We start from the raw sequence: 27,706 nt of genomic DNA on the forward strand, positions 1-27,706 counted from the left end.
AAAAGAGACCCAGGGGAAGTCAGAGATGCAGTGGGGAGATGTGTTCCTCCAGCCCTCCCTTCAGGAAAAGGCTGAAGCAGCTGGGATGCTGTTCTCAGGGCATTGTTGTGCACTGATTCTTCAGGAATAATTGGGCTGACGAGTGTTTTGGATTGGCCGAGGTACCCTGACAGTTAAAGATCTTGCTTTAAAAATAGAGTGGCAGAGTCTGCAGGCAGAGCTGCTGGAGAGAGGGAAGAGGTTCACAATAACTGAAAATTGTTACAATTATGGCATGATTTGGACATCTGGAAAGTTTCACTGTAAGCAAAATTTCAGCCTGCAGAAGCTCGTTATAGGACAGTTGGGTAATGAATTGTGGACCCCTCCATCGCATAAAGGCCTGCTAACCGAATTCCATCCTTCATTGTACAATTAAACATTTGTGGTCTCTCCGACTCCCATCCTGCATTAGCAAAGAGCACTTGGCGTTACTGCGTGTGCTGCTGTCACATACATTTTAAAGGGGTATTTTTCAGTAACTCTTCAACCTGTCCAGATTGTTCAACCCTTAAATTGCTTAAAGGATTCCAGTCTTACTGGGCAAGTACCATGAAGTAAAGGGGTTTTGCCCATTTATGTGGATTAAGCCAGAGCCAGAGGAGGAGGATTTAGCCAGTGTGATTTGGAAGGCCTGGGGTAGAGAATTTGTAATGGCCCTGGGCTTTTATAGAGGGTGCCGGAAGCAGATCTCTACTGTATGCAGCTTTCTGCTGAGACCATTCATTTTTTTTAAATGTCCCCCCTCCGTCAAGTCCACATGGCTATAAATTAACTATTGTTCTTGTTCAGGGGACCTTGAGCATTTCAGAGTTGGAAAAACAGAGCAGAATTAAGAAGGGGGACAGAGAAATGAGCTGGGGACAGAGAGATGGGCTGAGAAGGAGAGGGAAGGGAGAGAGATGAAACAGACAGACACTGAGGAGAGAGACACACCCAGTGACATTTAAAGAGATCCGCATGTGCCACCTGTTCCCTCAGCAGGGAGTTACTGCTTCAGAGCTAAAGGTAGTGATGGGACTCTCCAGTGTCTCCATGGGTAACTGCTGGTCAGTGCTGAACTGTCAGTGGAGACAGGTCTAGAAGGGGGGCGGGGGTAATACAGGTGATTTCAGTGGCGATTGGGGGAATGTACCGGGTGAGGAGACAAACCCAGAGGAGGGACAGGCAGGACCCATTCATCCCCTGAGCACAGAGGAAAACAACACACCCCAAAATGTGCTAATCAGGCAGGGTCCCCAGCCATGTGGCCAGAGCACTCTGCCAGGATTGGAAGGGGAAGCCAAAGCTACTGTCCAACGGGAACTACCGACCGTGGCAGCACGTCAACTCGGAGCATCCCCCTGGCCCAGAGGTTGGGCGCTCAGGGAGTGCTGAGGAAGGACAGCGCTAGGGATTTCCAGGCACTAATGTATTGATGAGCGAGCGCTCTGTGTAGCAAAGCGATACTAAAAGCCAGGCCAGTTAGTGGCCACGGAAGGAACGAAGCCATAACAAGCCATTCAGCCGCAGGGTGTGGGGCGCACGGCACAGAGCACTGGCACCAGGAGGAATGCTCTTCCATTAGCATCCTGGAGGTCTGCCACGCTGTGCAGGGAGGAGCAGACCCAGGTTCTGGCTGTGCTGGTGGAGAACAGCCACCCAGGCTCCCTGTACCGGGCACAATGTGTTCTGCCCAGACCATGCGAGTTTCCACCTTTACGCCTCAGGCGGCCCAGCGCAAGAGGGGGATGGCAGGAGACAAGTCTGTGCAGATTGTCACATAGCTCGTCCCCCGTTCTCGGCAGAGGAGCTGGGACGCTCTCCACAGAGCTGGCTGCTCACTAACATGGTCCGTGCTGTGATGAACCCCAGTCTGGCTGTGCTTTTTCCACCAGGGTCTCAGGATCTGTTTGCTTTAAGACAAAGAGCCTGCTCGACAGGCAGTGCAGGTTCCGGGGCGGGCAGCCCAGGCATCCTGTGCCATTGAGCTGCTGGCACCTGGCCACGGCTGCTCAGACCCATTGTCCAGCCTCCCTTCTGGGGCTGGCTGTGTCCAGCTGAGTAAATAAAACATGCTGGGAACAGGATAAGGTGGGAGGCTGGGAATGGGAGGGGAAAAGGAGAAACAGGCAAGAGGCTCTCTGGTGATAAGCACCCGCAGGAGCCAGCATCCACGGGTGGGTTAAACCCAAGTGAATTTGCCTGGAATTCGGGATAAATAGGCTGGATTCTCGCCTGAGTTACACTGGCGTAAACCAGGAATAACTTCAGTGGCTTCAAAGCAGTTACTCTGGATTTACACCAGTCTTTGACACACATGCCTGCACAGCATTAACTTCCTATTCCTCGCACCAGTATAAAAGACGGGCCCTGGATATAAGAGCTTTTTAACTTTGTGTGATCTCCTAGATAGGGTGTGCGCCCAAAAGCCCCAAGTTCTAACGATGGCCCCTTTACTGGGTCCCTGTGTCCCCTTGGTAAAGTCACGGCACCTCTGTGCCTCAGTTTCCCACCTGCAGAATAGGGTTGGTAACATTTCCCAGCCTCGCTGGGAAGGGGTGGGAATGACTCAGTTAATGTCTGGCCAGGGCTTTGTTTTCACTCTCTGTGCAGTTTACATTTCCCATCTCTCCCCCTTTGGGCAGCGACACTAGCCTGGCGCGGTTCCGTTCCTGGGTCTCGGGCACTAGCACAAGGCTGTTGGTTGGGTTCAGGGCACAGCTGAGAATGTTTCAATCCCAGGACAAGCAGTTCTCTTTGCTGAAACTTGAAAAGCCAGGCTGATATTTTTTTCCTATTAGGCTTTTGTAAATCCCATTTTAATGAACCCTGGATGGGGGCCTCAGTCCAGCTGACAGGAGCCCATTAGAAGCCAAACCTGAAGGCTGTTGTGAGCCTGCTTTTCTGCACGTTCAGCTCCCAGCATCTTCAGTGGAAATAGACAGTGGGGCTAACTCTGCCTGGTGGATTAAGTCGCTTCTCTTGCAAGTTTCAGAGGCAACCAGAACCCTTCCTGTGTAACCCACTGGTTCAGTGTGGCTTCCTAGCCCCTTCCAGTGGTAGGTCCACAAAAGAGGATAAGAGCCTATTACTGCTACCGGTTAATGGAGTTACTCTTTCAGCTCAGGGGATGGAGGCCTCTGCTTTTAGTGCTGGAGGAGTAGAGTTCACGCCCCACAGATGACTTATGGGGAAGGGAGTTGCTACGCTTGGTTGTCATATTTGCCAGCCAGAACTATGAAAAAGGCTCAAGTTGCTAGCCCTAACGTTACAAGCCCTGAATTCTCGTTGCAGCGTCTTCCCAAGGGAACTCAAAGAGGTCTTTGCTTCGTGGAGACAAGAGTGCAGTAACCGTGGCCGGCCAGATATCAGCGAGCGGCTCATCAGTGCCTCCTTATTTCTCCGGTTCCTCTGTCCAGCCATCATGTCCCCCTCCCTCTTTAACCTGCTCCAGGAATACCCCGATGACCGCACTGCGCGCACTTTGACCCTCATTGCCAAGGTCACACAGAACCTCGCCAACTTTGCAAAGTAAGTTGGAGGGAAGGAGTTGGGTTTGTTCTCGATGAGGAAACGCAGTGTCGGTTAATTGTGTTCAGTGAATATTCAGTGCTAGCCTGACAGCCTGCAAGGCAGCCATCCTGCGTGGGACACAGCCCAGAACTGCAGGTGCCCAGGTGCCATGGAAGTCAATGGCAGTGACTTCGAGGGAAGCAGGAGCAGGGGCTGGTGAGAACGCAGTCTTCGGCCTGTCTGCTGAAACTAGCTGCAAAGGGGGCCAGTTAGTGCCAGGTGTGATGTCAGGAGCCGGACTGAGATCCAACTCATTGCAGATTGGCCACTAAACAGTAGCAGATAGGAAACATTGCTCAGAGAGATTTGGTGGCCATTTTTATTCCTACTAAGGAAGTCAGTCAGTCAGCAAAGGCAATTGTGTCGCTGCTGCTACCTTCGGCCACGCTCTAGACAGACGGACTTACAGAAGTGCCTGCTGGTTCCTCTGTTTTCCACATTCCCCCCACGGGAAACACCTTGCCTTTCCCATTCCCACTAGGTCAGTGCCTCCAGCCATACCTCGACTGGGAAAGAGACCGTTTTATTCTCCAAACCAACATGCTGCTAGGCCTTTCCTGAGCAGAACGGCCCATTCTCAACACAGGGAGAGGCAGATAGAGCAGAAGTTGAAATGCCTAGTTTTGAAGTACACCAGGGTTGGTAAGAAAGGTGCCATCCATCATTCTGTCCCACAGTTACCTAGCTGGATGTGACTATGGTATCCGTAGCTCTGGGGAAATCTGCTCCCTCAAACTCAGCTTAGGGATCACCCCAGTTATTGAAATGAACTTCTCTGAACTTGGAGGATGGGGGAAGAAATTGGGGGAGCTGTCCACCTCTAAGCCCAGAGGGCTGCTGGAAACAAAGGAAGAGATTTCTGAAAATCTTTCCACTGGCTGCAGTGGAAGCTCTGAGCTACTTATCCTGAGCTCTGATAACAGAACCGTGAGCTCTTGGAAATGTGAATGGACAACCTCAGTCTAAAGCTTCTTAGAATTGCAAACTAATTTAATTCACATGCACACAGCCAGACACAGACGTAAGATGTACAAGTGTGTTACTCTAGGTGACAGAAAGTCTCCATCTTTCTGACCAGTCCTTAACTAAAAGGTTTTCCAAGTTTCTGTACCTTGCAAGAAGGGCTCTTTAACTAAGCTAGCATTATTCAAGCCTGAGCAATCGAGCTGAGCTCGCCTGCAGCCAACGTCACCGCCGACCCCTCCCCAGCAAGTCTCCTCGTATCGGCCGGTAGAAGGGGTTCTGTCCGGCTTTAAATAAGACATTTTACTTAGAACGGAGACTGGATGACATGGGGTGGAGGGGGCGGCACAGAGAGTCCAACGAAAATAAACGGGCTCCAAAGAAAATTGGGTAAATGTCGGACAGAAGCTCCAAAGTCCCCGATGATCTGGTGTTCCAGGGCCACAAATGCCATTCAGAGGGTGAATTTAACTTAGTGCTTAGGAACATGAGGGCAGCTAGTGGCAGCGGGAGCGAGGTCTGCTGTAGACGGCCCTTTGCCAGTCTCCCCATATATGAGCTGCAGCCTCCTCAGTTATCTTGCTAGTGTTTTCTCGCACGTGCATCCAGTTCGTGTCGCCCCACAGTCCCCACTCCGCGTTCCCCTGGCTACACCTGCCCTGTCTGTACGTTTCTAGTTAAAGCCACTAATTGTGCCAAATTGTTACGTGACTTTGAACTCGGGACCTGGCAAAGACCATTGGATTTATTCCATTTGTGACCTCTGTTTAAGCCACTTGATGTAAAAATGTGTGAATTTAAGCCAGATCAGGCCCTAATTCCCTTGTGGAACTGTTCGAAGCTGCTTGGCCCTGCTCTTAATGTAACGAGCACAATGACAAAGTGCCTCTCAGCCAAAGAACCCAAAGCGCTTACACTTTTCAGACCAACCAGAGAGGTCAGTTTTCCATCACTGAAATGCAGCCACCTCTGAGTGGGCAGGGCAGAGTAGCACCAGTCAGTGGTTCGAGACAAGTTAAAAACTTCCTTGTCTGAAATTGCCAGATTTCACGGAGGTGTCGTGGGATTTAGCCAAGACAGAGGGGATTAATGGAACATGCTCTTACAAAGAGCACCCGCTGGGGGGTTTAAATGAGCAAAGCAATAGGCTGCCAGATGAGGTCTCATTCCAATCCTTGTACCTCCAATGGTACAATACCCGCTACCAGCTCACTGGGACGTTGGTTCAGAGGGAAGAGTCCCACCTACACCACTGCCTGCGGTACCCTGGCTTTGCCTTTCAAGGTCTCGCAGCGTACAAGATCCCAGCATAAGGGGATATGGCTGAAGATTTCTACTGCCACTTTGAAAACGAAGCTGCACTTAGCAGCTCTATAGAGGGGAGCGCTGCCTGCCTTCTCCCTGTTGCATACGATGCTGGGCAATAACAGCCCCACGCAAGGGATGATTTTTCCTAGGCTCCACCATCCCAAATGAGCCAAGCAGACAGCACAGAGGAGAGGGGCTGGTCCTGAGGCTGCTGCACCCCGATGCAAATACACATACGCTGGCTCCAGTGAAGTCAGTGGGAGTTCTGCCTTCGGCCCTGTCCTGTCCCGCCCCCATCTTGCAGTGAGCATATTCAGAGCTTGGCGCCCAGCACATTCTCCTGCCAGACACATCCTCGCCGGGCGAGCCTTCACACGTAGGGAGCGGCTGTCTCTGACACAGACAGCAGAGACTCTGGCAGACAGGCTACTAGAAATGACATTATTAATGCAGTGGGGTGGCAGCATTCAGGAGCTCTGCCACGGGCTGTCACTCCGCACATCACAGAGAGAGGCGGAGGGCAGGAGCAGGGATTCGGGTGCTGGGCAGTGATCATTGGGAGGAAGAGGACTGCATGTGAGCAGTGACTTGGTGATGCTTCCAGTGGCCGTATCAGGCCAGATCACAGCTAGCTGCTGGAGGGACAGGCCGTCCTGTGAACGTTGGGTCCTGGGTATTTGCTAGACATAGGCAGAGCCAAGGGAGGCTTTTGTTTAGCAGAACCTCATCAGTCAGGATTTGGATTTGCACAGAGATGGCTCAAAGCAGCAAGATCAGTGCCGGCCTCTAGATTGCAAAGGGTGGGTTGGGTCCAAGACACCACTATGGGTGAGTCCAGTGTGGGCCCCACTTCATCTCAGTCCCCAAAGCTGGAGGCAAAGGAGCTGGACAACTGGCTGTGGGTCCTGGCCCATCACTCTTTACTGCCAGGGGATCTTTGGCTAAAATCAAGTGTTAGAAGCCACTGAATATCAGAGGCATGTCCTTTGTTTGGGAGCTGTACCCTGCCCCTACAGTGAGCTGGGCTCCATTAACACACTGGGCTTTTCCATCTCCTCCTCTTGCCTTTATCTCATCCTGCAGTGATGAACACCTTGGTTAGACACAACTTAAACATTTCTGCGTTCTAAGAGGTGTCGGGTTAAGCTGTGGGTTTGCTCACTAGAAATCGGGAGCTCCAGAGGCTTTGAAAGGGTACAGAGGGCTGGAAGAAAGACTCAGCGTGTTGCTAATTAGCTCTGTTCCTCCCTGTGCTGTTTACAGCTGGTTAATTGTGCACCGTTACTCACAGGTTATAGCTGAGATTCATGTGCCTGTCTTGATAGGTTTGGCAGCAAAGAGGAGTATATGTCCTTTATGAATCAGTTTCTGGAACACGAATGGACTAACATGCAGCGATTTCTGTTGGAGATTTCCAATCCAGAAACCATCTCGAACACAGCTGGCTTTGAAGGCTACATCGACCTGGGCCGGGAATTGTCCACTTTGCACTCTCTACTGTGGGAGGTCATTTCTCAGCTCGAGCAGGTACCCGTGGGGAGGTGGGGAGCTGGAGGGGCAAGTTTGGGGGGGGTTGCACCTCAGTCAGACCCTTCCTGGGATTGCGGGGAGTGACTGAGAGTTTAGCGTGCACCACGCTACACAGCGGTCCCTTGCAAATCATCCACAAGAAAAACGTCTGTTGGTTATCAGGAAGGGATGACTGAGTAGCAGGACCTCTGTAGTCTAGCAGTGGTTAGCACTGCTGTAGCCTTGCATACACTGTCTGTCTAATCCTCACAACCCCCCATGAGGCAGGTAAGTATAATTATCCCCTTATCCAGTGGGGAAACCGAGGCAGGGAGGGATCAGAACTTAGGTGCTGCTGGTTCCCGGTGCTGTGCTCAGAGCACTAGACCTCACCTCTGTCTCAGCAAGTGTCATGCAGTGGGAAGGAACAGAACTTGCCTCCTGACTTCAGCTAGTTTCACTTTAAAAAAAACGTTTTTAGTTCATGGGTCTCTGTCAAGAGCGGTTGAACCAGACTTACACACACCTGCTTTTTTCTATGTACAGACTGTTGACCCACACACACGAGTGGAGGAAGGGTACCCCTACTGCTACAAAGAAGTGTGGCTGAGCGACTGAGAAACTAATGTTGCTAAGAAAGAGTTCTGTGAGAGACTTTGCAGATCCTGGGACAGCTGGCCAGGGTTCTCCTTACATAGGAAGCAAGCAGCCTGTAACGTTTCTGTCCCCATTTCTCCCCAGGGCACTGTAACGAAACTTGGGCCCCTGCCTCGGATTCTGAGGGATGTCAACACGGCGCTCAGTAACCCAGCGTGTGTGCAGGTCTCCGTCACAGCTGACCATACTGCATCGACTCCAAATGCTGGCAACAGCATCTCTGCGGGGCTACAGAAAATGGTGATAGAGAATGACTTATCTGGGTAAGAGAGCGAGCATCACCTCAAAAGGAAATCCTCGCGGGCACTCCTGGCCATTGACCAGGGAAATAGCAAATACTCTGTGGGTACCCGGCTGGCTATATGCAGAGCCGGGCAAAGCTAGGGGTGGCTGGGAGTTTGCCAGACTTAATCTGGGGAATATAATGCTCTCCTCCTTTCCAGCCCACACACGCATATGCAAGTGCAGGGGGATGGAGGGGGTTAACAATCAATTCAGTGAGAATTCTGTGCATGGCAAATAGGCAGGATTGGGCTCATCCTGCTTGTAAAGCTCTGGATCGGTGCTGAGTACAATTAGATCCAAATCACAGGTTGTTTCCCTGACAGTCACTCATCCTTTGAAAGTTTCCTTACTGTGGTTTTCAGCCTGCTCTGCCTGATTATTATTTTCTTTTATTATATCTGTGAAACCTCTGAGCAATAGCCCACAGGCCCAATCCCTGAACACACTCTTCTTGGCGTTCTCATTGCGGAATTTCGTTCCCGGTGGTCATATTGCAGAGTTATAATGCTAGTTTTGTTCCTGTTTGCTGAAGATGCAGGTGAACCCACACAAATGAAAAGCCTCCACTAGTAAAATAGATTCTAAATGGGAGCTAGAAATTGCTGAACAATCTAATTAGGAGCGAGGGAGCCAGCAAGAGGAAGTCGGACTTGCTCTGTAATTAGAGCTTTCATCTCTAATGCTTCCCTGCATGGGGTAAAGCTCTTCACATTTTGTGCCAGGGAGAATTTCTCAGAACAAAATACTCTGGCCCAAATACTTCCTATGTCAATGTAAATGCAGCATCTTTGATCTGACGCATTCACAAGAAACTACTGCAAAGCCCTCGCCTTATCCCCCGGAATCGATAGTGCACAAATCTGGCCGTTTACTGTAGGAGGAATGGGTGACGAGGCCTCTGCCTTTGCTTGGAAAGCAGCAGGCAGCGTCGTTGCTAGTTATTATCATGATTATTGCTGGGTTTTTATTTGTGATATCCTAGTGCCTAGGAGCACTAGGCCAGGACCCCACTGTGCTAGGTGTGGTACAAACAGAACCAAAAGATGATCCTTGTGCAAAGAGTTTTAGAATCTTCGGATAAGACAAGAGACAGGGGAGCACAAGGAAGCAATGAGACAGCATGGCTGTAACTGGTGATACTTTGCATCCAAGGATCGATGCCCCTCACTCACGAACTAAACCCATCTACCCAGACCTCTCAGCCACTCCCAGATACAACACCCGCCCCACGCAGACACTCTCATGCACTCATATACATATAACACCCATCCATCCCCATCCCCACACCCGTCCCTCACTTACATGTGAATTTTTCAACTAAACATTCTTTCATCAGAAAATGCTGATTTGTTGAAACCAAACATTTTTGGCAGGAAAAGGTCAATGTCAACAGATTTCCTGGCTCGAAATGTTTTCAGAAAAAACAAGTTTTCAAAATAGTAAAACGTCCCGTTTTGACATTTTCAAAATGAAAAGTTCCTGTTTGTCTGTTCTTAACAACTTTTCACTCTGAAATGTAAATTAAATTATAGTTTAAAAAAAAGTCAAAAACAAAAAATTGAAAGGAAACATTGCACCAACTTTTTTCCATGAAATGTTTTGAAAGTTTGGCACTTTGCCGTCAGTCTGGACTGGTTTTAATCTCTGACTGTTTCACAGCACAGAATCTGTGTTTTCTGCCCAGCTCTCACCCTAACCCATTTTCCCAGGGAAGCAGTGCTGTGACTGAGTTTTGCACACAGCATCACATACATGGTGGGTTGGCTTGTTTGCATAGCTTTACACCACTGGGCTATACTGATTTTCCTACTCGTTTCTTTTTGCTGATTACTTTTACCTGCTGCAGTGTAGCATTCACAGCTCTTCCTTTTTTCTTCTCCTCTCCCCTTCCTTTATGCGTTTATTTCCCCGCAGTCTGATAGATTTCACACGGTTACCGTCTCCAACCCCTGAAAACAAGGACTTGTTTTTTGTCACAAGGTCTGCTGGGGCTCAGCCCTCGCCCGCCCGAAGCTCCAGCTATTCGGAGGCCAATGAGCCCGACGTGCAGATGTCCAATGGCAGCAAGAGTTTGTCCATGGTGGACTTGCAGGACAATCGTATTTTGGACAGTGGGGCAAATGCACCCGGGGCCGCTGACTCCCTCAATGACAGTCAGTCGTCTGTCGGGCAGTTACAGGGCATATGGACCGCACGAACTCAGCAGAACAATGTGACTGGCATGGCCACGGTGCGCAGGGTAGGCCAGACCCCCACCACACCCAACGCCGAGAGCGCGCCCGGCAGGCCCCAGCTTTTAGCACCTTTATCGTTCCAGAACCCGGTGTACCAGATGGCGGCCGGGCTTCCGCTGTCCCCCCGGGGCTTGGGGGACTCTGGCTCTGAGTGCCACAGCTCCCTGAGCTCCCACAGCAACAGCGAGGAGCTGACAGCCAACAAGCACAGCTTCGTCAACCCTGCCGGGAGCGAGGACTTCACCCGGCGGACGGGGGAGCTGGCCCGCCGGCAGCTCTCTCTGACGGAGAAAGGTGGCCAGCCCACCATGCCCCGGCAGAACAGCGCCGGCCCCCAGAGGCGAATAGACCAACCGCCCCCTCCCCCCCCACCAGTCACCAGGGGCAGGACGCCGCCCTCGCTGCTGAACACGGTTCAGTACCAGAGACCATCCAGCGGGAGCATGATGTCCTCCTCGCCCGACTGGCCAGGCAGCGGGGCTCGCCTCCGCCAGCAGTCCTCCTCCTCCAAGGGGGACAGTCCCGAGATGAAGCAGCGCACCATGCACAAACAGGTTAGTGCCAAGAGGCCAGGCCGAGCAAAGCCGGCCTTGTGGGTGGAAGGGATGTGGGTGGGGATCAGGCCCCAAACTCGTGGAGGGAATTGGGAGCTTAGGCCATGACTTTCCTCCCCTTCCAGTCTGGCAGCAGGATGGGGAGGTGGGGCTGGCTCTGAGCCGCTGAGTCGGGGGGGGCCACGCGTTGGCTCCAGCCCGAAGCCTGGCCCTGAGACAGCCCATCCGGAAAAGGTGACGTTTACATTTTCGCTCTTGGAGTTTGCTGCGTCCGTTTCCTCTGCTAAGTGCGACTGCCTCGGGGCTGCAGGTGGTGATGAGGTTCGAGCCTCTCCTCCATTCCGCTCCACCATCCTGTCACTGCTTTGCCTCCACATGCAAACTGCTCATCCCATGCCACAGTCAGTCAAATTCCATCTCACAGACTTGGAGCAGGACCCGATCGCCGCAAAGTAAGAGGCTCCGTCCTGCTGCTGCTGTTTCGCTGGGGACATGGTGCGACTGGACACTCCCAATCCTGTCAGTTTTGTCTTTTAGAATCTCCCATGGATGCATTTTTTGGGGAGGAAGGAGAGGGGTGTAAAAAAGGGAAAGATCGGTCATTCCAGCAAAATCAGCAATGCTGCAATTCCCTCCTGTGCACAAATACTGTGCGCCAGTTGAAGCCACCTTTGCCTGGCGGTGAATTTCACTGCATGTAGCCCTGATAGTAAAAGTAGCAGGTCACCCTGCTTTGTCCCCGATGCCTTGGACTCAGCCCGTTTCGCTGGCAGGTGGAAAGAGTTTTCCTAGTGCTGATTTTTTTCCGAAGAACTAATCCCATAGGAAAAGCAACACACCGAGGATTTCTGGTACTTCAGATGAATGTGCCTAGCCAGCGACTGTCCACTGACACAGTGTAACGGCTCCCACAAGTCAGCACACTGGAGAGCAGGAGACGGACGGCTGTGCGCAATTGCTCTTCTTTTTCAAGGCCTCTACAGAGACCTTTACCAGCGCTGGCCACTAAAAGCCATTTTGTCCATCAGACGTGGGGCTGGTCTGTGGGCAGCGGAGCTGCCTGTAGGTGCAGACGTTAGCAAGCTGGCCGTGTAGCAGCATTTATATCAGAAGGATCAATACTCATGATGTGGGGAAGGCAGAGAGGTCGGGAAAGCACTTGGGGGCCTGGTCGGGAATGAGGGCTGCTCCAGAGTACTTCTGCTGAGTGGAATGGATGCCTGATGACCCTTCACAAAGCTCTGGCCAATTTGAGTTCACACACCCTGTTTCCCCAAAGGTTTTCCTCGAGGGGGCAGGAGTCCCTGCAGTGCCGCTCCTGCCTTTTTATCTGTGTATTCCAGTGGTGTAGTAACAGTCCACGCCAATCATAATGAAACTGCTTGGTCCCACTCACCGGGGCTTAGTGTAGTTTGAGAGGAAATACATTCCATTCAGTGGCCGTTTCATTTGGATTCCCGAGTTCCTCGCTGCTGCTGATTGGAAGAGCTTCCAACCTCCTCTTTCCTCATTTTATTGCACGTGTTGGATCCAGTTTTGAATACACTTAGCTTGGGGTTTCTGTCAGGTTCGGAGGAAGATGCCCAGCGGGGGAGGAGGCACCATTCATGCAGGGCTGACCCACATTTTGTCAGCACTCACCGGGCTAGAAAACCCCAAACATCTTCTACGGGGCTGAAAGGAACAATAGGGACAATTTCCTCCACCCCTCATGGCCACACGCTTTTGAGAGACCTCCATCCTTTGCTCCTGCCAGGGTCACAATTCCCAGTCCAGAGGTGCAGGAAGCCAGAAGCTAAGGGCCCATTTATGGCAGGGGAATAATTCAAGGGCTGAGTCTGAAAGTTCAGGTTCAAAGTCCTGGATCCAGAAGGCAAGATTTACTTGGAGGGGCAGAAGGGAGAGAGGTAGTAACATCAGTGTAACTGCTTCCATCCCCACTGAGCCTTCATGGAATCATCTGACTCGAACTGGGAGGACTTTTCCCAAATGTTCCTATGAAGAATTCTTCTCCATCCAGGGCTTTCCAGCTCAGAGCGAGGGATCTGCTCTCATGCTGCCACTGCCAGTGACTGACCGAAAGGACCGGGGGGCTGGAGGTGTGAACAAGTCCCTGACATGTCTGGGTTTTCAGCTTGGATCCTCTTGTCCCGTTCACTCTAACCCACAACGTTCAGCCTGAGAAATCATTGACTACAATTTGTAGTCAGCTGTGATAGAGGAAAAATAGCTGGAGATCCACTTCCTGGAGTTTATAATGTGGTTGGAAAATCTCTAGGCAATTTTGTTTGCCTTTGGGTTTACAGAGACACTGCCCAGGCTAATCGGTGAGCAGGTGTCTTTAGCTTGCTGGAGGTAGACCACTGCTTACAGTAGCACTTCTGTAGCGCAGATGGCTAGAGAGCAATCTCCTTGAAAGGAAACCCATTAATTGAAACTTATGAGAATCCCATTCTCTGAGCCATTGTAGCATTAAGAAATGCAGAGCCCCCAGGTTTGTTGTTGTAGGGTCCCTTGTGTGACTACCTGCCTTGGAAGAACCGTAGATTTTTCAGGAGGGCCCAAGTGTGATCAAAAGTCGCATTTCACTTTGTAAATCTGTTTGTGGCTGTAGTGAAATCTCTCTGCAGCAGGCGAAGAGGCATCTCGATGGAGGAGGAGCTCAAGAGTTAAACAACAGCTCTACCTGGAGGCTGAGCGGACACAACCTGTCTGCCTGCAGCATGAACCCTGGTAGGCCACATGGCATGAGACAATAGCAAGAGCTCCCCAGGGACTAGGGCCTGTTGATCTTGATCGGATCCCCTTGAAGCGCAGTAAATGGCAGTGGATTTGTAGGGTGGCAGAATTGGGCCTATAAAGGCAAGCTGACATTAATAACCAAGGTGCATTAACAGGCAGTGTCCTTGCTCTCTCAGACTCCTTCGGGGGCTCTGACCCATTCCTTCCGTCGGAGCAGTACTGGGGCCTCGGGCTTGGTTGGAAGGAAACTCTCTCGCTCTCTAGCTTCACATCCGTTTTTGTTACCGATTTTTCTTTTGTTATGGTTGTATGTTTCATTGTAGGCCCCTTCTCCTGTGAACCCCAATGCCCTGGACCGCACTGCCGCATGGCTTTTGAATATGAACATGCACTTTTTAGAAGATGAAAGCATTGACCCAGATTCCAAGCACAGGGATAAGCTCAGGAATAAGGACGAGCTCAGCCAAGCAGAAAAGGTAAAACCTGACTGGATTGAAACAAGTGTCTGACTAGAGAGAGTTTCCTTAAACGTCATTTAATTGAGCTGCACGGGGTGACGCAGCAGCCCTGGGAGAAACCCCACTGTGCCCCTGCCGCACGTTGGGAGCAGAATGCTGGGGACCCTGCTCAGGCTCCGCGACCTGGCTTGTCCCTCTTCTCAGGGCAAGAGAGGAACAGGGGGCAGGAAGGACTATGAGAAGCTAGAGCACCAGGTCACCGCGGAGCCAGTTCAAGCACTGCATGGCAGTGCCCCAGCCCCGTGTACCCCCACTGCAGAGAACAGGGCTTACAAAGTGAACTAAAGAACGGGCAGGAAGTAGCGGGCAGTCCTCCTGGCTTGCTCGGGGGAGGTGGGGCAAGATGAGCTCCAGCATTCAGGCTTACAAAAGCCAGAAGCGCATTCCAAGGATAGGGGCCAGGTTCTGATCCCTGTTACATGAGCGTAAGACTGGTGTGACTCCATTGGCTGGAATGAGGTTGCTGCAGGTTGATGCCATGTAACCAAGACCAGAGACCAGTCACTCTGGGGAGAGTGTCTCAAAGGCTGGGTCTTGTGCTCGGAGCGGGGGTGTAATTCCCAGCTTGAGTGGATGTACGTGCTGGTGCTCATCGTGCTAGTGCACTAAAAATAGTAGTGTAGCCACAGGAGCCCGGGCGGCAGCGAGCGGCAGCACAGGCTGGCTGCCCCGAATACAAACCTGCCCGGTACCCATGGATATGTATTCAGAGCAACGAGTCCGTGCCACCACTCTCTGCTGCCTCTGCTCTCACAGCTACGCTCCCATCAGTGGTGCGCAGCTCGGTGAGACCACGCCTGGGAATGTCCACGCAAGCTCGGACTCGCACCGCCCGCTCCCAGGGCAGGTGTGGCCTCTAGCTGCTGTGTTAAATCTGAGCAGCCCAGGCCAGGGAGTAGCTCCGCATTCGAGTTGCACAAAATACGTTCAGCAAATAGTAAATTCACCACAAAACGCATTTTTCCAGGCACTGAAGCCATTGGTGAATTTCAGGTGAGATGTCAGAAATATCCCCCCCAAAAAATCAAGTGTCAAAATCTTTTGCCTTGACGTTTTCTAAACAAACTCTCTTGAGGTTTCATTTCAAAACTGTTGTAAGCAGCGTTGGTGGAGGCATGTTGGTCCCGGGATGTGAGAGAGACAAGGTGGGGGAGGGAATCTCTTTTATCAGACCCACGTCTGTGGGCGAGACACACACTTTGGAGCTACACAGAGCCCTGCTTCGGATCAGGAAGAGGAAAGCTCTTTGTGAGCTTGAAAGTTTCTTCCCCCTCGCCCCAAAGTTGGTTGAATAAAAGAGATTCCCTCCCCCACCTTGTCTCTCTCGTATTTCACAACAATCTTCTCCAAACGAAATGTCGACTTGAATCGCCATTTGAAACGTTTCTTGTGACTCGAACAAAAATTTGGGTTGTGCTTTCTTTTCTTTTTTTTTCATTTTGGCAAGAAAAAACACCCAAAACGGTTTAGTTTTGGTTTGAAATGAGCCAGATTTTTTCAGCTTTTTCCATTCGGCCACTAAGTCCATTATTTGCTCAGCATTACTCTGCCCTAGCTGTAGGAAGAGTTATGTATTGGCTAGGTTCCCCAGCTCCCAGCCCAGCCCGAGAAGAAGAGCAGGGAGGAGACCAGCGTGCCTAGATGGAGGTGAGCGAGTGGAGCTAGAAATCAAGATGTTACAGTCAAAGTTTGTGGAAGATACTGCAACTTAAAGCAGATCGCTAGGAGCAGGTTTCATCAGTCACTAGGGAAGAGCAAAGAGTTTGTCATATCTGACCAGGATTATATCACTTTTGTCTGTGACGGATTAGCCCGTTGGTGACACCAGCACCTTCGTGCCCAGCACAAGGCCAGTCAGAGTGGAAATCACATACACTGGGGAAGAGGAGGGATCTTTTTCTTTTTAATTTGCAAGAAGCTCTCCCAGCAGCCAGACACAGAAGGCTCTGTGGTATTGGAGCTCACAAATGCTAATTCTGCCTCCCATTAGCCATTCATTATCACCTGAAACTTTGAGTGCTAGTCCTCCGTGTATTGTTCTGAGGGGCAGGGATGTTTCTAGTTTTGTAACAGTGACTTTCTCTTCCTAATTTCTCTGGTGCTGCACCATTCTCTGGGCTGTCTGGCATCTGTTAAACTTGAGCGAAGTGCCAAAGCCTTCGACGGGCAGGGACTGAGAAGCACAAGGAGAAATCTCACATCTTTCAAATAAAAGAAAAAAATGCCTGGGTTGTTTTTAAGAGTTTAACCCATTTTATTAGTGATTTTTCCCCCATTTTGGCATCTTTATTACATGAAAAGAAATGTGCTGAGGGGGCTGATCAGAAAGCATCTGATGTGAGAAAAGGTCAGCCAGCTAGCTGCCTTCATTTTTAGGCTATAAAAATCTCAACTGCTAAATAAGAGTAGTCTCGAATCCTTGTAATTAGCACAGAGTCCAGCAGGGGTCTCCAGAGTGGCCACCAGTGAAACGTCAGGTGCTCACTGGGTGTAGCATGGAGCACTGGAGGTCAGCATGGCTGGCGTAGCTGCTGCAGGAGAGCTGGGAAGCAGAATAACGTGAGTGAGGAGCCAGGCCTTGGAAGGCTTATGCCCTGATTTACATCTGCAAACTACCAGGACGAGGCAGAAGGCACCCCAGTTAGCAGACTCCGTGTGCCGCTTCCCCACTGGTAGTCACTAAACTGCTCCTCACCAAACCCACTCTCCTCTCCGGCACCCTTGGCTCGCCTTTTAACAGGTGGCCTCTCAAGTGAATTCCACTCTCTGCAGCTTCTGGTCCTGGCTTTCTGCCCTGCCAGAGAGATCTCCACGATGGTTTCACCCACAGGCTGAGGGAGGGACAGGATGCTGCAGACTCACCACCAGTATGTACCCAGCTGGGTAGAGACAGACCGCGTCAGGATTACAAGGTCTGAGAGCATTTCAATAAATCCTGCTCCCTGCCAAAATATCAAAATGCAAACCCCAGCAGAGCCTGGTGTCTCATTCCCATGCAGCATCCTTTGTTACTTTGTTGTCATATCAGTCACTGGCATTAAAGTTCTTCATTAGCATAATCTCTCTCCCCATTACTGTAAGACTTGAATGGTAACCAACAATGAGAAAAGTGTTCTAGAGACAGGAACGACTCCCACGCTCTCCTGAGGCTTCTCCTGCTATCCCTGGAGCTCCCTTACGCTGCTCCTATTTTGAGTGTAGGGTAGGTATTGAATCTCTCCGTGTTTGAGTGACTCCGCTCTGTACACTGGATGGGTGTTGCTGTCTCCCCCACTTCACCAGGTGGTGTGTGTGTGAACTGTGTCGTCTCAGTGACTCTGTAAAAACCTGATTAAAGGAAAACCGCAGTGATTTGTCACAGCTGTTGTCTGCCCTGGCAGAAGGATCTAATAGGGCTTTCCCATCTCTACCTGCCATCATCCTAATACCTTAGCTACTCACAACAAATATTCAGCATCATGAATTCCAAGCCAGGTGGGTCACGGTTGCAGTTACTTCTCAGCCAGTGGAAATTACTGTAACAATTTGCCATCGGTGGAGCTGCACTGATTGACATGGCTAGAATCTGGCCCTTGCCATCTCCAATCAGTGAATGGGGCAGGCTTCTCCCGCCCCGAGAGAGCTGCCAGTCTAGTAATGCTCCCCGTCAGGCAGCCCTGCGCGAGGGCATACATTAGAACACAAGAAATGTAACCTACCATTTGAATGCTCAGCAGAGGCAGGAAACTTGCAGAGCTATTGTCGAGTACCTTCTGTTTATTTAGCTTTAAAAACAAACGGTTAAATTACCAGCGATGTAGCCTCTATTTACTAAATCAATATCAAAAGCAACCAGAGCCCTCTTCATTTATTATAACTAGTAATATACTCGATAAGTTGCCTTAGCTCAGATTTGAAAGTTGTCTGCCTTTAGTCAGGTATTTACAATGTCTGAAACTCCTTGAACAGCTCCTCAAAATGGCAGGTTCTGTTTGCTTATTAATCATTGTTAATTTGGTGGTGCTAAGGCAATTTAGAAAAGTCACTCCTTTCAAAGTAAAAATCTTTCTATTGCACATTTATACACTGGAGTTTTCCTTTGTCTAAGGAAGTTGTACCGAATGCTGAGCTACCACGACAGCTCAATACAATGTTACTGACTAAAAGAAAAATCCCCCATGTTTTGAACTTGTTCATTCATTTTCTGTGAGTCTTGCCGCTATTTACTTTTATTTTATCAAAAACTTTTCCGAGTTCTTTGACATGAAAAGCACAATAGGTGGAGTCTTGGCTTCATGCACTAACTCCTCTCCCATTGAGACCTGGGTTGAAATCCTGACTGCGGGTTAAGCGAAAGTCAAACTGCACTAGTGTACAACTGACCGTCTCTGATCAACCCGTGCCCAGTGCGAGCCCTTGATCCAACTCCCATTGACTTCAGTAGGAGTTGGCTCTAAGCACCAGCTTCCTAGGGAAAATGCACATTAATAAAAGCTTGGCCATAGACAATGGGGCGTTCGTGCCCTAGGGGCCGTCTGATGGTTGTTCATTAGAGCAAATCCCATAGCACTGTTTGGGCCCAATTAGAGTAATTCCCGTGGTACGTGATCAAATGTGCTTATCATTTGCTGGCTGCATGATGGCACTGAGCTTGATGGCTGCAACAGACAGGTATCAGCCTCACAAAAACTACCCTGACAGCAGCTGGCAACGTGCGCAGTCTCCACGGAGGATGATTGAATTGGCTGCAGAGAGGCGCTTTGACAGAGGCCAGTGTGATGAATCTTGCACTGGCGCTGCCTGTGCTGAGACCTTCAGTCTCCAGGGTGGCCAGACCAGCACCTTTCTTTGCAACATTTCAACACTTCCTTTAAAAAAGCAAATAACCGTTCAGCATCGAAAATGCTACTTGCTGAGAGCTCACGTGATCGGCTTGGTCTCTGCTGTTCTTGGTCACCCTGGGGTCCAGCTGTGTGTAATGGTGACACCCACCATAGCTTCAGCCCCACGTGGCTGGTTTAGCTCCTTTTGAAAAGGTCTCCAAGCTGGGTGCATCTGTGCAGAAAATCCAGCTGGGGAACAAAATGTAACACATTCCGGAACTGAGCACGTCCCACCAAAACCCAGCCCAGCCTCTGCTCTTATAGGCGTTGCCTGGATGTAGTGGGAGCAGTGCCTGAGTCATTCTGGGATTGGCCCTAGACTTGGAAGAGTGGCTTCTTGATGAGCATTTTCACTGTCCTTTGACTATAGGTGCTGTGAACTCTAAGACTATTGCTGCCCCTTGTGCCCATTGCCCGATCAGGGATCACTATTAATGAGCTGTTGCTTGGGCTGCAAGGCTTTCACTTTCGGACAGTCAGTTCTTAAACGTTGTCCCTAAACGCAGGCGGTATGAACCCGTAGGAAGCCAGCTTTTCCCAGTGTGCCAGCTGATTGGATTCAGATGTAAGCATGTGCAGAATTCGCAGTGCCACCCCTTTATTTACATAGACCTGATGAGCAGATGCCTGAAGCCAGAACCCCACCAGTGCTGCCTCACCTGCTGTGTCTAACCCTGCCCTGCTGTTCAGCCTGAGCAGCTGCCCTCATACATTTGCCGTTCAGTGGAGCTAACTTGCACCCTCGTTTTAAGTTCCAAATGATGCTAACCAGCCATTCTCTGCACCTGCCAGTGACCTGTCATCCAGCAGAAGGGCAGCTCCGCTCCTCATGCAGTCTGGAGGAGAAGACGGAAGAGGAGAAGGTTTTGAGCAGCTATTCAGGGTTGCTCCTATGCGGGTTTGCAGCTAGTCTAATGCGAGGAGACGGGCATGGCTGGGTTACTGGAGAGTCTTGGTGAGGGAAAAGCCCTAGTAATAAAAATGCCTTGTGCTTTCTCCTTGAATGCTCCAGTACCAGCAGGACCTGGTGGTGCTGCAGGACAAGCTCCGCATCTCCAACAAGAAGCTGGAGGAGTATGAAACCAGGTTCAAATGCCAGGAGGAGACGACCCAGAAACTGATGCTGGAGTACCAGGCCAGGCTGGAGGAGAGCGAGGAGCGGCTCCGCAGACAGCAGGAAGATAAAGAGATCCAGATGAAGGGGATCATCAGCAGGTATGGGGGAGAGAGAGAGAAACCCCAACGTATAAATGATTGTAGCAAGGAGGTAGCTGCATGTAGACACCTGGGAGCCTGGGAGCTTTAGCTCTCCCTCCACCCCCACCCCCCAAAGAATAGGTAGGGATTGTGTTAACGGAGACAACAATGAGGCTGGTTTATGTCTTTGTTAATAAAGTGGATCAATTTAGTCGTGATAGAAACTACTCATTAAAGCAACAGGCAACGCCTAGTATCGTTTTAACTCTAGCCCCCCATCCCCGACCCCGCATTAGCTGTAAGCAAGCAGGACGCTGTAGCACAGCTGAAGTCTCCTTAGCAGCAAGTTTCCTTGGACCCCATTAGGGCCAGTTTAACTCTTCTGATGTAGAGAAATGAAGGCAGGTCATTGTGTGGGTCTCTCAAATGAAATCTTACAAACAAGGTTCATCACAAGTCTTCAGCACAGCCCTCTACCTCTTAAGCTAAGGAATAATCCTCTGTTACTGGTTGCAGTAGTAGGTTGTCATCCTCTATTGATGAGCCTTTAGAGGAAGGACTACCACATAGTGAAGATGTTCAATCTGTGTGAACATAAAGTTTATAGGGGTGGTGGGTTGTAAGAGTAGTGCGAATTACTGTGTGTATTCCTGTAGCAACTAGGAGCCCTTGTGATGGAGCAGAACTCCATTGTGCTAGGTGCAACAAGATGGTCCCTGCTAAACGTTCTTTGCCATCACTCCTCTCCTGGCACTGGTGTGCAGTGCACTGCGGGCCACTGTCTGCTGCCCTCTGTCGCTCTAGTCGTAGGTGGAGTGTGGCGTCTCTAGCTATAGATTGCAGAGTGCTTTGGGATGGACAATGCTGTCTAACACTATTTGTTACACACTCAAAATGGCCATGCCCAAGCCTGGCAACAGGATTTCCTGGAAATGGTGCCCTGAAACCTCTCGTCATGTATTCCCATCTCATGTGCATGAGTGGTGCAGTGCCCAAGGCCTTTCATGTCCAAAGATGAACAGCTGGCCCTGTGCCCAGTAGTAAAGAAAGAATAATTAGCGAAGGGTGTGAATCTGGGGTGGATCTAACCAGCTGGAAATTTGTGCCTTCTTTTAGACTGGAAATAAGACATACATTTTTCACAGTGAAGTAATTACCCATTGGAACACTTCAGCCAGGGTCGTAGTGGGTTCTCCGTGGGTGAAATCAGGATCAGGCTAATAAATCTGCTCTAGGAAGTACTGGGGGATGTTCTATGGCCTGTGTATTAAGCTGTCATGGGATAAAAGGGAAGGTCCTTTCATGGATTGAGAACTGGTTAAAGGACAGGGAACAAAGGGTAGGAATTAATGGTAAATTCTCAGAATGGAGACGGGTAACTAGTGGTGTTCCCCAAGGGTCAGTCCTCGGACCAATCCTATTCAATTTATTCATAAATGATCTGGAGAAAGGGGTAAACAGTGAGGTGGCAAAGTTTGCAGATTATACTAAACTACTCAAGATAGTTAAGACCAAAGCAGATTGTGAAGAACTTCAAAAAGATCTCACAAAACTAAGTGATTGGGCAACAAAATGGCAAATGAAATTTAATGTGGATAAATGTAAAGTAATGCACATTGGAAAAAATAACCCCAACTATACATACAACATGATGGGGGCTAATTTAGCTACAACGAGTCAGGAAAAAGATCTTGGCATCATCGTGGATAGTTCTCTGAAGATGTCCACGCAGTGTGCAGAGGCGGTCAAAAAAGCAAACAGGATGTTAGGAATCATTAAAAAGGGGATAGAGAATAAGACTGAGAATATATTATTGCCCTTATATAAATCCATGGTACGCCCACATCTCGAATACTGTGTACAGATGTGGTCTCCTCACCTCAAAAAAGATATTCTAGCACTAGAAAAGGTTCAGAAAAGGGCAAATAAAATGATTAGGGGTTTAGAGAGGGTCCCATACGAGGAAAGATTAAAGAGGCTAGGACTCTTCAGCTTGGAAAAGAGGAGACTAAGGGGGGACATGATAGAGGTATATAAAATCATGAGTGATGTTGAGAAAGTGGATAAGGAAAAGTTATTTACTTATTCCCATAATACAAGAACTAGGGGTCACCAAATGAAATTAATAGGCAGCAGGTTTAAAACAAATAAAAGAAAGTTCTTCTTCACGCAGCGCACAGTCAACTTGTGGAACTCCTTACCTGAGGAGGTTGTGAAGGCTAGGACTATAACAATGTTTAAAAGGGAACTGGATAAATTCATGGTGGCTAAGTCCATAAATGGCTATTAGCCAGGATGGGTAAGAATGGTGTCCCTAGTCTCTGTTTGTCAGAGGATGGAGATGGATGGCAGGAGAGAGATCACTTGATCATTGCCTGTTAGGTTCACTCCCTCTGGGGCACCTGGCATTGGCCACTGTCGGTAGACAGATACTGGGCTAGATGGACCTTTGGTCTGACCCGGTACGGCCTTTCTTATGTTCTTATGTGTCAGATGAGGTGATCACAATGGTCACTTCTGGCCTTAGAATCCATGAAACCTTCAAATTCAGAGTGGGTTGTGGGTTTACAGGCTAAACCTGGAACCAGATGTGAAATTTCCAGCAAGCTCCTCTCTTAGTAATGGGCTGAATCAAAACTCTCTAAGCTTCCAGGGGCTTGGCTATCTGAATGTAGCATCTGGAGCAGGGCTGTGAAAGTACTTTGGTTTTTACATAGTGCTGGGTCAGCTCTGTGTCAGGCCAGATTACCCCTTAGCATAACCCATGGGAGTCAATGGTGTTACACTGTTGTATGCAAAATACACAGTAACCAAAGCACCACATTTTCAATCAATCTGTATTTCTTGTGTGGGGGGAAAAGTAGTTCTGAAATCAGCAGTGACCCCAAGCTACAAGAGAATCAAACTTCTTCTGAGGTGCAGGCAAGTCTGGGCATCTTTTAGCTTTTCATTGTTTTTCATTTCCTGGGGTCCAGCTGGAAATGGAGGGGCCCTCACCCGCTCCCACGCGCTTTCCAACTTCAGGTTTGCAAACTTCAGCTATTTCACTCCAGCGACCCCCTGCCCCTGTTAAAGCTCGGGGTGACAGAATCCAGAGATTTTCTTGGTTCACTGAATGGTAGAATTTAGAGAGAGATGAGACCTCTGAACCCAGCCCAGCTCTCTGGGCTCAGGGTAGGATTTTCCCTTTCAGTATATTATTTTGTCCTGTTTTCTGTACTCCAAGCCATGGGTTTTCTGCCTCTCCTCTTGGGGATTATGCCTCCAGCAGACATCTCTCACAGTCAGGAAGGTTTGCATGTTCCTTTCCATCTCATTACTCCTAGCTGGCATCAGGTAACCCTCTGCCCCCGGGGTGTTTACGAACATATAGGCTGTTATGGCCCAATGTCACTATCTTTAGCCAAGCTAGACCCATTCAGTTCTTTTAAGCTGCTCTCCTAAATCAGATGCTCTAAAGCTCCCTCCCTCCCCACCCCATCCTTTGTTTGCTCGTGTCTAGAGTAGTTTAACAGTCAGACAGAAAACAGCAGAGTTTTGAACTATCAGAGCAGAGAGTTTTGGTTGGTTTGTTTTTTAACCAACAAGCCTCTCAGGGCCAGCAATTTTTCACGGCCCCAGCCCTAATCTGACCTTAACTGCAGAGATTCCAGATTCCCTGAACCTGGGGTGCTGTGTGCGCTAATGCCTGCAATGTCACATGAAAAAACTTAGTTTTTTGTGCTCCCTGAAGCCGGGGTTACAATGTGAGAGCTTCCCATTGGTTTGGCCTGTTATTTCACCCCTCGCTCTGAGCTTTCGAAATATAAATCAACCCTTCGCCGCCTCCTGCTATCAAGGAGTAAGGGAAGAAATAATGTGTATCATTCATCCTGGGAGGCTGATTTAAATGGTGTGGTGGCCAGTATAGATCCTAGCACATGTAATTAATGGACTCCTGCACCTGGATGCTCTCTACAGAGGGGCATTGCCTTTCAGGCTGGTGGATCCCGCGAACAGGTGATCGGAGCAGCCTCCTGGGTCACCAGAGAGCTGACAGCTGTGCAGGGCTGACCCAGGCTGTGAGTTGAAGAACTGAAGTGGGGATGAAGAAGCATGAGGAGGGGGACTAGCACTGCACTTCAACTAGTGCTGGCCTGGAGGGCTCCATGGCTTTCTAACAGGGTGTCTAGTGCCTTTCTGCTCCAGGCCAGCACTCACAGCTAACCTGCTGGGGGCAGGGGCAAGCCAGAGTCATTGGCATTGGTAGGTCTGAGCATAGTTTCTAGTAGGCAGGTGTCCCTATCACAAAACCCACTACGCAGCCGCCAGGCTCAGCTAGAGTGGCCAAGGAGCTGGAACTGGGCAGGGCCAGGGCAGGCTGGCAGTGGGAGGGAAGAGGTTACCGCTGCTGTCCATGCTCCGCTTGTTCTGATTTCGGTCTCTCAGGCGAGCTCCTTGCAGCAGCACGACGCAGTGTTTAATAACAGCAGCTAGACTCTCTGCTTTTCGGAAGCTAAGTGTTTGCTTCCGTGTTCTCGTGCCAGATTGATGTCGGTCGAGGAGGAATTAAAGAAAGATCACGCGGAAATGCAGGCGGCAGTGGATTCCAAACAGAAGATTATTGATGCCCAGGTCAGTACCCTTTTAATGTCAGGATGTACAGCAGTGCTGGGGGAACGAGCCACCCTGATGTGCAGATCCCGTTGTTACTGTCCTAGTGGGCATAGCGAGCCTGGCACTAAACTGCCGGAGCCAGACCGCAGGTAAGGCTTTCGCCTGACATTATTCCCATCGTGGTGTTTGCACTGCTACAGCACCATCCATCCGGGGGGCTGAGACCGTGGTCTCCCTGGCAGCAGACAGTGAGTGTATGAGGAGGCTGAAATGGAGCTGGGGGATTCTAGGACCATCTCAACTTCAGGGTAGCCTTAAAAGGGGCTGATTTAAACCCAAAGCAAGAGACGTCAGAGTTCATGGTGGAAGCCTGTCTCTTTCTGAGCCTCCCTTGGGTGCAGGAGTTACGCTGCATGGACAGGATAACAGGGCCACCGAGAGGATTCAGGGGGCCTGGGGCAAAGCAATTTCGGGGGGCCCTTCCTTAAAAAAAACTTGCAGTACTATAGACTACTATATTCTCGTGGGGGCCCCTGCAGGGCCCGGGGCCTGGGGCAAATTGCCCCACTTGCCCCCCTGCAGGATAATATCACCACCTGCTCCTCAGATGCTTCTATATCCCATGCCCACTGGCGACTGCAGAGAGATCTCTCTAGGGGAGAAATTACTGTGACAGGCTTATAAGTCACTCCTTCCCTTTATGTACCGGGAAGCTCTCTGATGTTTGGGCTTACTGGCAGTGGGTGTTGCTGGATGGAAAGAGGTGACCTGGAAAGCCACCACAGAGGGGAAGGGAAGGTGGAGGAAAAGGGAAGCAAGCATCTGTAGGTCGGAAAGTCACCTACCATGCACTGATGGTGAAGGTGGAGAACATCAGGGCTTTGCCCATAAGATGCCAGGAGCAATACAAGAAAGTATCATACAGAGAACATGTACCCTAGAGTAGGGTAGCATAGCCTGTTCCTTACCAGGGACTGCACGTCCCATTGAATGACTAAGGACACTGATAAAGAGCAGGTACCCACCTGTAGGAGGATGGTACAAACCATTCTACCATTGCTCACAGCCCCCCTTTCCATTCATAGATTCTCCGGGTTGGAAGGGATCTCAGGAGATCATCTAGTCCAACCCCCTGCTCAAAGCAGGACCAATCCCCAGACAGATTTTTTGCCCCATATCCCTAAATGGCCCCCTTAAGGATTGAACTCACAACCCTGGGTTTAGCAGGCCAATGCTCAAACTACTGAGCTATCCCTCCCCCCCACTGAGTAGCTGGATGGTGGGAGATGTGCAAAAAGGCAAGTCTTCTCCTCCTTCTCTAGGAGTTTGGCGTAAAGGCAGCTGATTCCATTAGCAGGTCATGTGCAGGACGCAGCGGCTCTCTCCTGCCTGGGCCAACAGAGAGGAGACTCTAGTCACTGTTGAAAATCTTCCTGAACTGAGCTTTTACCTCAGCCCCCTGACAAACGATCGACCTCCCGCCCAATAGTTGCAAAGGCTGCCATTAGCCAATGAGCTGCTGAGAAGGAGAGAATTCCAGGGCTGGCTTCCATTGGTTCAGGCACAAATATTTGAAGTTCGTTTCCTAGCTAACTGTAGCACCCAACTCAGCTCATTAAATACACGTGGCCACAATTAACTATGGGTGCAAAAGTTGAGGCAAATGTCTGGGTGTGAAACTGTACCTGAGATATACAGGCTGTGGATGCTGACAGTCTGCTCCAGTTTGAACACAGGAACAGAAGATCAGTGTCTTGGCTACCATCTGCAGCCAGGTCCCACTATTCTAGACTACATGCTTAATGACCCTGTTTATCCCGGAGTGAGTCATCATTCCTGAGTAATGATTTACTGGGTAGCAAATGGGAAAGGAGCAAGGAGAACCTGGCGAAAGGAGTCGGTTTATCTTTACAATCATTTGTTCAGCGCTAGTAAATCAGCATGTCCACTTCTCTAGTGTTCAAGCTGAGTTTAGGGGAAGGAGGGGAGTCCATTAACAGACAGCTATTGACAAAGTGCCTTCCATAGCCTGCAAATTGCACTTGACTCTCTCGGCCTCACCCTGGCCCTCACACACTACCTGTTTCTCCTCCTCTCAGAGCCAGCCTCCGGCACTGCCTGGCCAGTTTTTTAAACTGGATTTTAGGAACTTTCCCTGGGGCACAGGTAGAGTTCAGAGGAGGGCACCCAGTCCCATCCACTAAGCAGCATTGCTTGCTTCAGAACCTCGCACGGCCGGACCAGGCACCAATCATTCCCCCATCGTCCAGACACGGTACCTAAGGACCCCGCCAATCAACCAGCATAAGAGGCTCCCTCCTTGCTGGGCTGAGGCCTGAACAGGTCCCAGGAAAGCACAGCTGAGCAGAAAGTTACTACTTTCTCCCTTGTGAAATTTCACCCATTTCTGTGGGTTTGCCATCAAACTTCACACTTTTGTCTTCCTCATTGCTGCAGCTACCTCAGCACGTGGGATTCTGCTGCCCACAGAGCTCTGGGCAGAAAAATAAGCATCAGCATGGTCTCACTCTGCCAAAATGCCCTTTGATGCTTTAACTTGCCGTACACGGCTCTGAAACAGATCCATGGCTCATACATTGCTATGGATCAGGCTGAAGGTGGCAGCTCACTCTTTTCTTGACATCAGTGATGCTTTATGCGTGAGAGCAGTGGTTACAACACAGGCG

At 50.0% G+C, this 27,706-nt stretch overlaps 2 protein-coding genes across 25 annotated transcripts in view; one reads left to right on the top strand and one right to left on the bottom strand.

The window, feature by feature from the left end:
• LOC123352367 (DAB2 interacting protein) overlaps nt 1-27,706 on the top strand; it is a 401,633-nt gene that overhangs the window by 367,078 nt on the left and 6,849 nt on the right. For 18 of the 20 annotated variants that reach the window (XM_044992350.1, XM_044992351.1, XM_044992356.1 and 15 more), the window contains 7 exons: nt 3,316-3,552; nt 7,191-7,392; nt 8,116-8,294; nt 10,231-11,104; nt 14,170-14,322; nt 20,239-20,441; nt 24,950-25,037. In XM_044992350.1, coding sequence (XP_044848285.1) covers nt 3,316-3,552; nt 7,191-7,392; nt 8,116-8,294; nt 10,231-11,104; nt 14,170-14,322; nt 20,239-20,441; nt 24,950-25,037 — 1,936 coding nt within the window. The remainder of the gene's footprint in view (nt 1-3,315; nt 3,553-7,190; nt 7,393-8,115; nt 8,295-10,230; nt 11,105-14,169; nt 14,323-20,238; nt 20,442-24,949; nt 25,038-27,706) is intronic. The other 2 variants (XM_044992347.1, XM_044992349.1) reach the window with 2 other exon arrangements.
• Nucleotides 1-27,706, bottom strand: part of TTLL11 (tubulin tyrosine ligase like 11) — a 226,364-nt gene that overhangs the window by 38,360 nt on the left and 160,298 nt on the right. Inside the window, exon 10 of one of the 5 annotated variants that reach the window (XM_044992374.1) lies at nt 16,677-16,906. The exons of 2 other annotated variants lie outside the window; for them this stretch is intronic. In XM_044992374.1, coding sequence (XP_044848309.1) covers nt 16,875-16,906 — 32 coding nt within the window. In that variant the 3' untranslated portion in view covers nt 16,677-16,874. Of the gene's footprint in view, nt 1-16,676; nt 16,907-16,984; nt 17,692-18,082; nt 18,129-27,706 lie in introns of those variants that run through there. 2 more of the 5 variants (XM_044992370.1, XM_044992378.1) reach the window with 2 other exon arrangements.

This window comes from Mauremys mutica, chromosome 18 (genome assembly GCF_020497125.1).
Source record: "Mauremys mutica isolate MM-2020 ecotype Southern chromosome 18, ASM2049712v1, whole genome shotgun sequence".
NCBI classification, from domain to species: Eukaryota; Metazoa; Chordata; order Testudines; family Geoemydidae; genus Mauremys; species Mauremys mutica.